This window comes from Sinocyclocheilus rhinocerous, unplaced genomic scaffold (genome assembly GCF_001515625.1).
Source record: "Sinocyclocheilus rhinocerous isolate Xijiao unplaced genomic scaffold, SAMN03320098_v1.1 scaffold1384, whole genome shotgun sequence".
Classification (NCBI taxonomy): Eukaryota; Metazoa; Chordata; class Actinopteri; order Cypriniformes; family Cyprinidae; genus Sinocyclocheilus; species Sinocyclocheilus rhinocerous.
This window is the reverse complement of record NW_015654942.1, coordinates 277,707-293,913: the sequence shown is the minus strand read 5'-3', so window position 1 is coordinate 293,913 and position 16,207 is coordinate 277,707. Positions and strand designations below refer to the sequence as shown.

The 16,207-nt window shown below is 37.5% G+C and overlaps 2 protein-coding genes across 2 annotated transcripts in view; both read left to right on the top strand.

The window, feature by feature from the left end:
• Positions 1-806: 806 nt before the first annotated feature.
• LOC107717874 (coatomer subunit delta-like) lies at positions 807-10,038 on the top strand. The gene is made up of 10 exons (XM_016524763.1): positions 807-1,052; positions 2,888-3,151; positions 4,261-4,440; positions 4,858-5,057; positions 5,154-5,318; positions 5,983-6,148; positions 6,501-6,648; positions 6,752-6,860; positions 7,021-7,225; positions 8,481-10,038. Exons 1-10 carry the CDS (start codon positions 1,050-1,052, stop codon positions 8,568-8,570), a joined length of 1,530 nt encoding a protein of 509 aa, XP_016380249.1. The 5' UTR covers positions 807-1,049; the 3' UTR covers positions 8,571-10,038.
• A 2,420-nt stretch (positions 10,039-12,458) lies between these two features.
• Positions 12,459-16,207, top strand: part of LOC107717873 (pleckstrin homology-like domain family B member 1) — a 42,074-nt gene continuing 38,325 nt past the window's right edge. The window contains exon 1 of the mRNA XM_016524759.1: positions 12,459-12,614. The gene's annotated coding sequence lies outside the window, so the exon portion shown is untranslated. The remainder of the gene's footprint in view (positions 12,615-16,207) is intronic.

Below are 16,207 nucleotides of genomic sequence, written 5' to 3'. Positions count from 1 at the left end.
TTTATACTTTTAAAAGTTTTTAAAACATGCTATATAATATATGAAAACTAATATATATTAAACTTTTTAAAATATAAAATGTATATGTTTTATGCTGACGTGCTGCGTTGTCACGGGAACATCCCAGCTGAAGATAATGAGGAAATGACGTCGCTCCCTTTGCCAAGTGCATTATGTCTATGTTCCAAACGACTACATAATGGCACGCATGTGCCATGCTCACTCTAAAGTCCCCACTCCAAGGGCTCTGCCCTTCAAAGGCATAGGGATGATCACTTCCATTTGGAATTTGCCCCGTGAACCATACGGTACGAATACTTGTACCGTTACACCCCTAATAGATAGATAGGCCAAGATACTGGTAGCACTTCTCTTTAAGATGAGTAGCCTGTTGTTTTCCTCGTTTGGATAAAAGCGTTTGCTAAATGTATAATGTAAAAACAAGGAAACAATGTATGAAACAGTGAAACAGAGCAGTTCATAAGGGTAAATAAAAAGATAAAAAAGGATTTAATTAAGTTAAACTATATTGCATAGAATAGGCTATAGCATTATACTATTTTTCAAGAGTGACAAATAAACAAAATTCACAATGAACTGAGATCCTGCTGGCCACAGTGTTTTGTGTCATCATATTATAGTATAACACATAAAACAACTCATAACAACCACATATAAATAGGCTACATGACATGATATGTTAATTTATTTATAATTGATACTGTATCTAAAATTTCTAATATCTTAATAATATAATATAATATAATATAATAGTGATCGATACGATGAAAAGAAAGCTGTAGTGTTGTGTGAGGGTTGGGCAGTGCTGCTGATGTTGGATCTTCCACATATGCCGCGCTGCCCTTTTACCCCGCTGACGAGCCGCTTCCGGTTGGAGACGTGGCTTTGGCTTACACTTCTGCCATATTGAATCGCAGAGCAGCGCACTGCACACAAATAACAGTTTTATTTTTCTCCACATAGCATTTATACAGACACACAAACGGCGTTTATAAGATTAAACGCAGAAAACATATCAGACACTGAAAATGGTAAGTATCTATATTCGTTTATGTACAAACAACTGATTTTGACGACGGGTTCCGGTTTTTCCTTGAGCGATTGCTGCTAGCTAACGAAATGAACCGCAGACTGATTTATTGCTCGATATGCTTATTAAATCAAGAGAAACTTCAAAATTAGCGTACTGTGAAATTGTAAATTAGCTCAGTGATAATGTCTGTGTATAATGTCGCTTCTTGAGCTGTTAAAACTCGCTAGTATGGTATGTTGTCAGTATGAAGAGCAGTGAGCTACATCAGTGTCAAATACTTGCTATAATTAATTAATAAAAGTAATAAATGACTATCTAGCCCATTTGTCATTTGTAACATCTGTTGACGTATGTAACAGATTGTGTTACCCTTGAAGCTGCTGCCTTAATTAAAGTTTAAAAATAACAACCATTTAGATCAATTCAAACGTTTTGTCTTATTTTTGTCTAAATTGGTAAAGCTGCAACTAGTAGCCTATGTGTGTTTATGCAACTTCATTCAATTGTTGCTTCAGTTCTGTCAAATCATTTGGAACAGGATGGATTGTTTCAAAGCTTTTGTGTAAAATTTAAGTGAACTGGAATATTTTATTTTCCCAAGAATAGACAGCATCAGAAAGAAATAAACCACTCAGGCTTTCATGCAGAAAATAAGAGTAGATGGATAGAAGCTGCATTGTGTGAGTCATCATACTTTCATTTATTATCTGAGTTTTTGTACAGTTGTTTTATGGAAATGTTAGGTTGATATCTTAATTGCATGATCTTTACTGTACTTTTCTGCCATATGGACATCACCTTGACATAGTCATCACTGATAAACTACTCGTAGATGTAATGTAGAAACTTTCATTTTCTGTGAAGCTGCTTTGCAGCAATGTGTATTGTGAAAAGCGCTATACAAATAAACGTGAATTGAATTAATTCTATACAAAGTCTTGGCTCAGTGTTTTGTAATGGGTGCTAGCTTGTCTCATAGAGTGTTGCATTGTAGTTTGTAGCAGCTATTCAAAAATGTAGTCAATGAATGCATCAAAGTTTGTGCAATTTAATATCTTACTAAACAGACCACAAAATTCTTCATCCCATCAATTTCTTTGTAATGATAAATGGAACCCATTCATTCTGTCACTTACTTTGACCAGTTTTGCTGTCTCATGTTGAGGGTTTCCATGGTCTTTGAAACCCTTGAAATAACACTTAATTTCAAAAGTGTTATTTCCAGACATGAAAAGTCATTGAAATAAATTAAATTAGTAAAAGTCATGGCAATTTCTGTAGTCAATATCTTTTTTTTTTTTTTCTAATGCTCAACACCAACCTAATTATTTGGCTAGAGATAACACCTTGTGTATAATGTGTTGTTGTTTTTTCTAGTCCATATTTATTTATAAGAAATGACTGGAAAAATCATGGAAATCCATTTGTCAGAATGTGTGGGAAGCCTGCATGATATGTAATCACATTGTTGGTTTTATTAGGCGTTTCTTTGATTTGCTTCAGATTGCTTTCGTTACATACAATAGTCAGTCTGTTCTGACAGTTGATTACGTGAAACTAAACAACTTTCTCTTGGGTGATTGGTTCCATCTTTGCTGTTAAGAAGGGCTTTATCCTCAAGTTAAACACATTATGAATGAAATACCGCAAACATGAGAGCCAAGTAAAGTTGTCTGTTTTGCTCTTGGAAGGAATGTTAATATTGAATCTTAGTGGCCTCTTTCCATCAATACATCCAAGTAGTGTGCTGCATTCTGCACGTTCCTCTCTGAAGATTACTTCTGCATTTTTGTAATCGCTCCTTAAAATTCTTGTTGAATAACTCTTCTCCAGGTGCTGTTGGCAGCAGCAGTCTGCACCAAGGCGGGTAAGGCTCTGGTGTCGCGGCAGTTTGTGGAGATGACAAGGACGCGAGTGGAAGGTCTGCTGGCTGCTTTCCCAAAGCTGATGAACACCGGCAAACAACACACATTTGTGGAGACTGAGAGTGTGCGCTATGTCTACCAGCCTCTGGAGAAGCTCTACATGGTGCTGGTCACCACCAAGAACAGTAACATACTGGAGGACCTGGAGACACTGCGTCTCTTCTCACGCGTGGTATGATACAAACAGCATACATGATGGAATAACAGGGATGCAAACTTGTCACCTTTCGGCGAAATTCGCCATTTTGAATTCAAAAGGGGTCATTTGTGTGAGTCGTGTAGATCCGGTGAGTTTAAAAAATATATATATTTTTTTGGGGGGGGGTGTCCTTTCTCATCTCAATTCTGTACCCGCTTGAACTCGCCCGCTATCAAACGGTCCTGATTGTTTTTTATTTGTGTGTGTGCGCGCTCTGGCTTTGCAAGTTTACGTAGTTCTACACATTCGCAGATCTTCCCATTATAATAAAATGAAAAGAAAGCATACACGATGTACTGTGTCGCAATATTGGAAATATTTCTGTTTTAAACCATGAAGGTGAGCCAATGGATATCACACAAGCAACGTTCAAACTTTGCGTAAGAGTTACGCCGGTGAACGTTTTAACCTCAGTCAATTCACTATAGAGAAAGTAAAAATTCTGACGGAGTTTAACGCTGCATTAACGGCGCATATTCTCTCAGAGACAACGAGAGACAAATCTACTTCAACATATATTACGATTAAATAACGGTATATAACTGTCTTGAATTATTCCATTAATATTTCTCTTGTGGCTCGTATAGTGAAAAACATGAGAAGAAAGATTTTGCGTTAAACAGGTTGTTTTTGAAAATCATTGCATGAAAATAAAACTGCTCTTAAATTTCATTGATGACAGCAGTGTTAATCATTTTAATTGTTAATTAAATGTTAATCGCATCTTTGTCATCTTTTTCAACCATAATGAGTTTGCATCCCTGGAATAAAAGACTTTTTATGGACCGTTTAATTATGTTTTCGTTATTTCTTGATGCATCTCAGTGTTCACGTTTTGGGAAGAAAATTATTTAATAATTATATATAATAATTATAATTATATGTGATGTCATACAGGGACATCTGAAAATGTGTACCTTAAATAGTAAGAAAAGTAAAATATTTTTATGTAGGTCAAATGTTGTTTTTTTTATTTGTTTGTAAAATAGAAACTTGTCCGTGTTCATTGTAGGTTGTTCTGTTAATATCAGAGTTCTGAAAGGAAGCTGACTGATGTTTTCATTTTTCTTATATTTTGGTAGATTCCAGAATATTGTCGTGTCCTGGAGGAGAGTGAGATTTCTGAGCACTGCTTTGACCTCATCTTCGCCTTCGATGAGATTGTTGCCCTTGGTTATAGAGAAAATGTCAACTTGGCCCAGATCCGGACATTTACAGAGATGGACTCTCATGAGGAAAAGGTGTTCCGTGCCGTCAGAGAGGTAGGAAAGACATTTCTTAAGGAATAGCAATGCACACTTTTGATTGTTATTGTGCATTTAAAGGCTAAAAGTATGCTGCCATCTTTTCTAATCAACAAATCTGGCAATTCCCCAGAAGTCTACAGCATATAATGACATTCTAGAATGTCTCCAGTCTGCTAGACTTGTTTAGCTCAGGTATATGCACTGATGCAAAGGAGGAGGATCAATAACTTCCTAGAGTGTGAAACAAGGTGCTGTGTGTGTGGACTTCATAATTAAACATCCCTGATCCCAGCCATGTGTTTGCAGTTTATAAATAACATGCTGGCCAGGGCTCTCAGATGACACTTGATCAATTAAATGCTTTATTTGCAATGTAATTTACTATCAATCATCTTTTCTTCACTCTAAACTGCTCAATTAATCGTTCATCAGACTCAGGAGCGTGAGGCTAAGGCAGAGATGAGACGGAAGGCTAAAGAGCTTCAGCAGATAAGGCGTGATGCTGAGCGTGGAAAGAAGGGACCAGGCTTTGGTGGTTTTGGCAGCTCGGGCATGAGCAGCAGCAACACAGCTATCATCACAGACACACTAATCGAGCCTGAGAAACCCAAACCCACCCCTGTACCTGTCAGGTACTGCCATACTCTTAATAGACTACAGCAATATGTATAAAAAAACAACAACAAAAAAACAGCAGCAGGCTGCAATTTAATGCCTTTTTGTTTTAGGTCCAGTGGTCCAAGTAAAGCGCTTAAACTGGTTGGCAAAGGAAAGGAGGTGGATGACTTTGTGGACAAACTAAAGTCAGAGGGAGAGAATATCATCTTGCCCAGCACAGGCAAAAGACCATCAGAGGCATCCAAATCTCTGCCTCCTCCAACCCACACAGAGAGGTAATGATATCTCAATGTTTTTATGCAAGAATCATACTGAGTATAGTCAGTAGGACATTAGTGGCGTCTGTGATCTTATTCAATTAAAATATTTTGTAGTGCTGTTCATTAATGCACTAAAAATAAATGTTTGTGTTTGTAAATTATATGCCTCTTTGTGAGGCTTTTCAAATAGACAGATTTAAAATCTTTGTTTACTACTTGCTTAAGCTGGTTTCAGATTAAGACCTCTCACATCTCACGTTAGCAGCATGTAAGCAGTACATATTCTTTTCATTGCCCATGTTAACAGTAACCGCATTCATGCTATGCGTGTGAGCAGCGTGTCAAGTACAGTTTCAGCACTGAGCCTATTTTTGCTGCATCTTGCACGCTGAACTCGGCAGACCATATGGTGAAAATCTACTTATTCATCAACACAATGAAGACACATAAGCACCACTTTCTAAGTCTAACTGAATCTGGATTTAAGCAGTGGTCCTCTTCTCATGTTAATCATATTGCAAGTTTGACAATCAAATATTTCGCAATGACCCAATCTTGATCTTTTTTTATTTTATTACAGGATATAGTGCGATAATCCAGAAATCACTTTATTTAGCTTAGGATAGGATAATTTTACACTTAGGTAAATCTTAATATAAAAATTCTGTCTAATTTTCAGTGTGCATATGCGAGTGGAGGAGAAGATCACCCTCACGTGTGGCCGTGATGGTGGCCTTCAAAACATGGAAGTGCTTGGTATGATTACTCTCAGAGTGTCTGATGAAAAGAATGGGCGAATTAGGCTGAAAGTCAACAATAATGACAATAGGGGCTTGCAGTTGCAGGTAAATTTGTTTGTTTGTTTTTTCTAAATGTAGCAGCATTGGCTAATTATAAGAAAACCCAAAATAATCCCAATCTAGAATTATTCTGTATATGATTCATCTTTTTAAAAAAAAGAAATGTATTGCTATGGGTAATTTGTAGTCCGTAAACAAGTGCTGAAACTAATAAAAAACAATAGTAAATGGAAAAAAACTAAAACTAAACCACAATATATAAACCAAAATAGAAAACTATTACAATTTTCTTTCTGTATTTTCTTAAAAAAAAAAAAATATATATATATATATATATAATAAACCTTTAGAAAATGGGTTCTATGTTTGTAATGCACTTCTAACCTCTTCCTTGTAGACCCATCCAAATGTGGATAAAAAACTTTTCACAGCGGAGTCCGTGATTGGTCTGAAAAACCCAGACAAATCCTTCCCTCTGAAAAGTGACGTGGGTGTGCTGAAGTGGAGGCTACAGACCACAGATGAATCTCTCATTCCATTAACAAGTCAGTCCTAAACATCTGGTTTAGTGTTACCAGTAAATTTAATATCTTACGTCTCCCCAGTAGTGTCACATGACTTATGCTCATTTAATTTCTGTTTGTGCAGTAAACTGCTGGCCCTCTGAGAGTGGTACTGGCTGTGATGTAAACATTGAGTATGAGCTGCAGGATGAATCTCTGGAACTCAGTGATGTAGTCATTTCTATCCCTGTACCGTGAGTACAAATTCATAGGCTTTAGTTCAGGCCCTAATTCACACATATTATACACATTTATTGGCATATTAAAGCACCTTGTTTCCCCGTGTGTAATGAAGCATCTTGGAATCGTTAGGCTTGTTAGTGACATTTGTCTATTGTAACAATTTCATCACAGGTCAGGGGTAGGGGCTCCTGTGATTGGTGATCTAGATGGAGAATATCGCCATGACAGCAGACGGAATGTCCTGGAGTGGTGTCTGCCCGTGATTGATGTGAAGAATAAGACTGGTAGCCTGGAATTCAGCATACCTGGTCAGCCCAATGACTTTTTCCCTGTCAGTGTCTCCTTTGTCTCTAAGGGCAGCTACTGTGACATTCAGGTAAGAAACGAGGTTAATTATAGATTAGGGCAGAACTGGGGTTCTTAAGGGAACTGCGGGGAGTTCAGGAGTTGATGAAGAGTTAAAGGTTTAGTTCACCCAAAAATTAAAATTCTGTCATTCATTACTCACCCTCATGTCGTTCCAAACCCATAAGACCTTCGTTCATCTTCGGAACACAAATTAAGATATTTTTGATGAAATCCGAGAGCTTTCTGACCCTCCATAGACAGCAACACAACAGACACTTTTAAGGCCAAGAAAGGAAATAAGGACTTCGTTAAAATAGTCCATGTGACATTGGTGGTTCAACCTTAATTTTATGAAGCTACGAGAATAGTTTTTGCGTGCAAAGAAAACAAAAATAACTTTATTCAACAATTACTTATCTTCCGTGTCACGACGCGTGTGTGGTGCTGCTGACGCAGGAGCCAGCGTACACCGACAGGTCCAGATATTTAGCATGGCAAATATTTCACGAGCATCGGCGACGCGTCTGTGATTCTCTCAAATCGTGTCTTTGATAATTCACACTGCGTGATTGTCACTCGCGTGAATGAACACCGATTTGCCTTAACCGATTTCGCAAAACCAGTCGGCGAGTGAAAATCGGGGCTAAAATCGTGCGGTGTGAACTCAGCATGATTTCAACCAGAATATACAGACCATGAACTAAGAGAGATGGACATTCTAGGTCAGAACACCGGCTCCTGCATCAGCAGCACCACACACACGCATGCGTCATGGTACACTTGTGAATGTGCGTCAAAGACCGACACAGAAGAGAAGAAATTGTTGAATAAAGTCATGATTTTTGTTTTCTTTGCATACAAAAAGTGTTCTCGTAGCTTCAAAAAATTATGGTTGAGCCACTGATGTCACATTGACTATTTTACCAAAGTCCTTAGTACCCTTCTGGGCGTTGAACATGGTAGTTGCATTGCTGTCTATGGAGGGTCAGAAATCTTTTGGATTTCATCAAAAATATCTTAATTTGTCTTCCAAAGATGAACAAAGGTCTTACAGGTTTGGAACGACATGAGGGTGAGTAATTAATGACTTTTCATTTTTGGGTGAACTAACCCTTTAATAATCATTTAAATAATAAAAATGCCTAGAAAAATCTCAAAGCTGACAAAAGTCGTTAATTCCTGGGTTAAGGTATTGGTCGATACAGAGTACTGAAATTAGTTCATAGATTAGGATGTCATGTGGACAATAGATTCTACATTCTGTTCATGTTCTCTCCTGCCAGGTCACTAAGGTGTCTCAGGTGGATGGGGACAGCCCGGTTCGGTTCTCCACAGAAACGTCATTTGTGGTCGACAAATATGAAATATTGTAAAAGGAAACATCACTAACAAAATTACACCCAACTTGACAGAGGAGCAGATAAATGGACTGAAAACATTCATATAAATAAAAGAAGGGAGAGACCTATAAATGGAGTGACGATGCAATCTTTATCATCTTCAGATCTTCAGCAGTACATTAACAGGATTCCCCTTTTTTAAAGTTTTTTTTTCCCCCCTGCAAAAAAAAACAAACAAAGTCGGTTTAGTCTTCGCTGAGAATATTGGCTCCAATTGTACCCAATTTGGTTCACAAAGCAACCCTCTTTTTAATGGCCAAACCAGTCAGTGAGGGTAAGGGCTAAAATGGAGACTGTGTCAGGAAGGAGTGGGCTGGTGTAGCTTTATTTATTTGAAGCCATCATGGCAGTATATTTTTGAATTGATGGTTTATATACCTCCCCTGTAAGGGTACAGTCATGTTGCTTGTGTCTTTTCTCTCAGTTTGTGTTGTTCTAGACATTCTAGACATTTATTTTCAGTGTGCTAACTTTTTTGAAACACTAGAACATTGTTGTACCTTGCTTGTTAATAGCTCTTTCTTCCATTCCATAGTTATTGTTTTGTCTCTTTCTTTGTCACTCAGACTCCTTGTTTTGTCTAAACTATATATATTTTATCTCCTGTTTCCATCTGCTGTTAAACATCTGACATGTTTAAGAAGTTTGTGCTTGGATCTTTGTCTAACTCTTGACTGGCTCTCTGTTCTCCTGTTTTACATTGTTTTGGTGTAGTAATGCCAGCCTTTAAGGAAATTGAGTCTGTAGTACATTTTTTTTAACTTTTGTTTTCAGTTTATCATGGACATCTGAGTGCAATTTGACCACCAATTCAAATGGAAAAACATTTAAAGCCATTAACAAATGTGTATTACAGAGAGATGATTTCATTCAAGATGACACTGCAATCAGAAAAACGTATTGCTTCAAAAATGAGTGCTCACTCTGTCTGCTTTATATCATGTTTTCTATTGAAAGCAAAAACTTCAGGCTTGGACTTTCTTACTCCTAGAAGGCAACCTGCTCACCATCTGAAATGAGTTGTTAGAGCCCTTCAGTGGAGGATCGGGATCATGTCTGTCTTGACTGTCAGTGATTGTGAGTAGGTTTTTCAGGGAGGGACCTCTGGTCTCCTATCAGCATTATGAGTGGTGCCCAGCCTGCTGAACCATCATCCCAAACTTCAGTCTCAACCCCACATGGCCCCCGCTGAAGAAAATAGGTCTCCCTTGCTGTCTTGGTTCCCAGTAATGCCTTGAATGTCTCTGCATATTTTGATGAGGGTAAGGGCGTATTAAAATGTTTTTGTATATCGTTTTCCATTGTTTTTTGTTTGGTTTTCATGGAATCATAATGTGGATTGGGGAATGGTATAAAGAGAGTTTTTTTTTTTTTTTTTTTTTTATCTTGTAAAATAACGAATTAGGGATTCATGATGAAGAACATTCCAGTGTAAACTTATTTTTAAAAATCATTAAAGAGTTTAAAAAGGAAAAGATCTTTTTTTATCTGTCCTTCTTTTCGGCAATGGTCATCACCATGTAAACAATGGTTACAGTTTAAATCATATATGGTCTGGAATACGTGTTTTAAGTTCACCTGATTTTAGAATAACACTACTATAAAGGAAGTCCATATTACAGTACTACAGTATTCACCCAGTCACGCAGTATTTGAATTACCACACTGCATGATTCATGCTTTTCCGGGGGGGTTTTTCTTCTTCTTTTTTCCACCATACAACCAGGGGTGGAGAGTTGATGAAACCGATATATTGGATGTGCTCCTCTCATATGTGATGCAAGAGTTTGAAGGACTGGAAGTGAACTGAGGGCCTGTATATGATCAAGAGATTATTATTGTCTGGATGTCTATATGTTCATTTGGAAAGTGAACAGAATCAAGTGGAGAAGAAAATTTTGATCTGTCATGTTCAGGAATTAGTTATTTTTCATCCCTCCTTTTTTTGGATTAAATACAATGGATCCAGCTGAGTTTCTGAAAGAGCTGCAGAGCTCTTCATCTTGTTCAGTCTGTACTGATCCCACTCTTTAGGACCATTTCCAAGAATTTTCCTTTTGTTTACAAACCAAGGACCACAATGGCCCCTAAAAGGGTTCGCTTGCAAGTAAGTTTCCCTTTGCTGCTTATGATGTGTAATTGAGGACAAGTCCTTATTCTTTAAGGCATATAAATTAAAATTTTGCTAAAAAGCTGTATATATGAAAAGCCTATAGACTATTTAATTTTAGGTTTCATTGTGACAATTTACTTCTTATAATGTGTTCAAATGCATGCTAAATTTTATATTTTCTAATAACGGGGGAAAACAAGACACGTTGTCACCTATTACCAGAGCTTGGTTAGAAGTACAAGGTTTACGGTATTTAGATTCAAACGAATACATTTGCACAACCACCAGGGGTCATCATTTGTTCCATTTCAACTTTTCTGCGTGATGGTTTGTGTTGTGTCTTGTGAATGGAAACAGTCACCCCAACTGACACCACCGTGCATCTTTGAAAGTAAAATGTTTTTTCTGCAATGATTTCTATCCTGTTTACTGTATCTCAGGTCTTATGATTTGTCACAGGTCACATTTGATTTAATGTCTGAATTTGGTTGTGGGTTTCAGGTAAATAACGGGAGGAAATCCTTGAGAAAGAAAGATGAAAAGAAACGAGGCAAATGGACGTTTAACCACGAAATTACATTCCGTGGCTATTCTAAATATTGATACCTCAGACAACACAGTAACATATGGAAAATAAGTATTATTTTAGCAATATTTAAACTTGAAAAAGCAAATATCTGATAACCCCCAATGAGTATATTCCTACCCTGCCTTCATACACTTACCTAGTGTTTTCAAATTATCCCAATGACCCTGCTAGGCTGCTTTAGGCAGCAGCCTTGTATTCACAGTTGTTTCATGACTTGTCCAATCATATCCCATCTCAGTTAGTATTTTGTAGACATATTTGTTAGTTGGCATTTTGAGTCCACAAGCTGTTCTTTGCAACTTTACAGCCTTGTAAACTTCCCAAAAGTTCCCTACCCTCTTACATCCCACACAATGTCCTCTCCAGACATGCGTTGGTGGAATGTCTCATGGGCTGGGTTGGGTTGGATTGGGTTGAGGGGAGAGCCACTATTGCGTATGTATGTGTATTTAGGGTGTTAAACATTTGGACACTAAATTAAGACATTATGCAGTGTATTACAACAGACATTTCTCTTCTTAAAAGAGGAAATGTAATCTTACTGTATCCACAAACCCTTCCAGTGTCTATTCTTGCCTTTAATTATTTGCATTTTTTTTCCTTCCGTTTGTTGTCATAAAACATTTTACAGAGGACAATTTAATGTATTTGGAGGGCACCTTTATTGGTTTATTGTAATTGAATTTAATTTCACATTTTGCTTATCTGGCTTGGCCAGAGTTCAACTATGCTGTGGGAATTAGATTTCTGTATACAGAGAATTAAATGGATCAGTGGCATGAGGGAGAGAGAACCAAAAAAAAAAAAAAGACTTGCTTCCATATACCAATATGCTGATATTACAAATCTAATTTTACAAGACACCATTTCTGAAATCTCTACATCAGTATTTGGCGATAAGTCACCCCTATTGTACTCCTGCCTATCTATCTCTCTCTCTCTCTCTCGTCTGTCTCCTGATCTGGGCTCAGGGTGGGTGTCTCGTTCCAGAGGCGCTCTTCAGCTGTGAGAATGAAAGACTGCCTTGTGGCAGTAGAATGAAAAAAGAAGGAAGGGAAGAAGTGTGTGAGAGACTATAAGGGCTGGAAAAAGAGAAAGGGGTGGAGAGAGCGAACATGTGGGTGGGGGAATAGTGCAGGACAGAGAGAGCGAGGGAAGATATTTCTAGTTCTGAATGTGATTTGTCCATCCTGCTCTGGTGCTCCACAGAGTTTAAGGTGTCTTAAAGTGAGCATGAGTTAGAAAGACACCTGTTTTCAGCACTCAGGATTACACATGGGACTGGCAGAGCCACAGTTAGGATCTGAACTCATAGGTAAGGCTTTGATTGACAGCTGGGTTTGTATGATGAAGTTTTCTGAATACATTTAGAATAATGCTGCACTCTCAGAAAAAATGGTAAAACACTTGGTAATGATGTACTATTTAGGTAATAATATGTATATTTAGGTAATAATATGTACCTTTAAGGTACTAAAATGTACCTAGGGGTAAATAAGGTACACAGAACCAGAGGTGGATTTGTTGACAGTTTAAAAGTATTTTATTATTATTATTATTTAATTTGTAAAATCAGAGGTTTTATGTACTTGTGTTAAACCAATTTCATTATATATATATATATATATACACACACACACACACACACACAATATATATATATAACATGAACATTTTTGCAATCTTCATTAGAATCAGTTTATGAATCATTGAAAGAGGAACTGAAAGAGACAAAGAGATTTTCCGATGAAAAATGCTAACTTTAGTAAATGACGCCTGACAAAACATCATGGGGAATCTGTCTTTAAAAAGTAACAGTGCAAATGTCACTATGGACACTATTATGTTATATTATGAGTTATGAATGACCTCATACATGAATGCATTTCTTCATTTTAGTTACGGTATGTGTGAGTAATGGAGAACTCTGGTCTTACTATGGCAAATATGATTGAGAATGAAAATGGGCTGCACTGGACCAGCATGGGAATAATGGCCCTGACCTAAAGCATGGACAATGAGACTATTGTCCCAGTGGAGACAGCACTGTGCACACCAGTGTATGAGAAGCCTGTGTTTGCAGGAGGGCTGTGCTGGGTCTGCTGGTCTGCTGACACATTTTTCTTTCACTAAAAGAGACTGACTAACAGGTGGTTTGAAAAATTCCTCACCTGTCAGTCAAATGACTCACCTGTCTAATTAATCTGGTGCAGAGATGTGGAAACACATTCAATACTTCTTCTGGACACCTGTGTTCTGTATGACACCTGCAATGCAGCAGATTGAACATTTACATGATACAGCTAAAGTATCATATGTGGTATATTTTATAGGCTACGACAGATTCAGTCGATATCGCTGCTCTCCCTGCTCTCATCCATGCTAGGCTGCATGGATGCGCAGGGAGTTCTTGCCCAGAACAGAACCATACCGCCAATCCAAACTGTATGCTAATTGTAAATCATCTTTGACGATAGTGGTCCTGACAGAAATGAAATGCATGCATTTTATTTATTTATTTATTTAGTCATTTATTAGACGCTTTTATCCAAAGCGACTTACAAATGAGGACAACAGAAGCAATCAATTGTAGTATTAAAACAACTAAAAACAGATCCAAAACTAAAAGCTAAAACTTTATAAATACTACCTATACACATTTTAAAATAAAGAGATTAAATAAAAATGACAAATGCATACAACAACATTTCAAAACTTAACATTTAAATGAAAAAAAAAAATAAAGCTAAAAAATACATATACATAGATACATAGATGAAGCATTCACAATAGGATTCATAACATGCATTTACAAAATAGACAGGGTCCATTTTCATTTTATACTGACTTTAATAAGTGGTGAGTGCAGGTGCAGTGGAGAATGTGGATGTCATGCTCCGTTCTGACATATCTGTGTGGTGTGCAGGAAAGTGTGAAATATTTGACAGAATTAAGCAGGCTAAGACGGGAAATACTTGCTTGAATGTGGATTTTTTAAGTCCAGTGGTTGCTAATGGAACAAAAAAAAGTGCATAATGCAAGAACTTTGTACTCCCTCTTGGACAGCTCTGAAGAACATGAAGACATTTTTTTCATACTACTGTGTCAATGAAACAAACCCAGTCTTTCTTCTCGTTTTCTCACAAACACATTCTGATTTAAACAGCGTTCTGATCTCAACCATTTCTGCCACGCAAGCACTGTGACTGTTTTCTGGGGTGAGATCTGTGGTCAATCTTTCTGACGCCTTGTTGCTTTACTCTGATACTATAATAAGTGACTAGACTGTTGCAAAATGCTGCAAGAGATGAATGCCGCATGTTCCTGCCATCAAAGAATTTATGAGTGAGACCAAAATGATTAGCTTTGATATCACATGTGTTATTCCAAGATAGCAGTCCAGCATGGAAATATGGAAAGTTATCTAGCAGCTAACTTGTGTGCTTGCCATGTGTTGACCATGTGAGCCACTCTGGACATCTGAATTGAATGCCTCTCATATAAATGTTGGAAGTTATTTGGTGGAATAATAATTTTCTCACATAAAGAGGACAACAAACACATAAATAACTTAAATGTGGCTCTATAATAAGGCACTCATGGCTCAAAACATAGGACTGCTTTAGATTATCAGGCCTGTTGTCATTTTTTCTCAGTTGTGGGTGAGAAGGGGGCAGCTGGAGACTGTTTATTCCCAGAGAGTAGCTAGATCATAGGGTCAACCGACAGGAAGAATCCCGCTTGGGAGCCCACACCGGAAGAGTCCGCTCCTCTTCCAGCTGTGGTTGCCTAGTTGCTGCTCAGATTTGTTTGTGTTAAGAGTAGCTAGATCATAGGGTCAACCGACAGGAAGAATCCCGCTTAGGAGCCCACACCGGAAGAGTCCGCTCCTCTTCCAGCTGTGGTTGCCTAGTTGCTGCTCAGATTTGTTTGTGTTCATTTTTTTATGTGTTTGGACACTTTTCACATCTGGCAGTGGCCGTGGAAAAAAAAGCCTTTCTTTCTCGTTCTCCACCAGACAGATATTTTCCTCTCTAGCGTTCTGAATCATGGCTTTCCCATGTTTTGTTTTTTTTAGGATTGTTACCAATCAGTCTGGCTCAGTGTATGATGGATTGCTCGGTTGTATGTTCACTAAGAGACAAATGTTTGCTTAGGAGTTCCATGACAACTTCATTGACTATTTTTGTTTTTTGTTCCCAGCATCTTGTTTCCACAAATGAATCTAATTATGTAACAAATACTCTTAAAGTGACTCATATCAGCAGTTTTGCAGCTGTTAAACATCAAATGGAAAACACCATTTTTGTTTTGCCTCTGTGGAGGAGGGAAGAACAGGAAGTGAGTAGGGGACTCCACCTGGAATATCAAGGTCTTTTCCGTCCTCCACAACAGCATGTAAACACACATCTGTTCGAAATAAGTCCATCTGCTGCACTGATGGTGATTTGACAATTTTTTTATACCATTCCAGCAAATCTTGAACAATAGAAACTAAAGATGCATCACATGTTTCTTACGACCTAACCATCTTCTAAAGGCTTTAAAATAAAAACATGGTATTAACATCTTAATGTATTTCTTAAAGGGATAGTTCAGCTTTTCAAAAATATCTTCTTTTATGTTCCACAGAAGATGAAACTCATACAAGTTTGGAACAGCATGAGGGTTAGTAAATGCTAATAGAATTTTAATTCTTGGACTGAATATCCTTTTAATAATTCAGTTATTTTTAGTAATAAGTTTAGCCTGTTTTTGAGCAGCAAGCTGAGCAAGTAGTAAACAGGTGAGCCAAGTTTACAGATGATGATTTCTGTGTGACGTTGTAGATATATGTCCCTCGTGATTCAGCTTTCTAAATTTAGACATAAACTTGACGATTATTCATGGTTGCTTGGAAAGACGGAC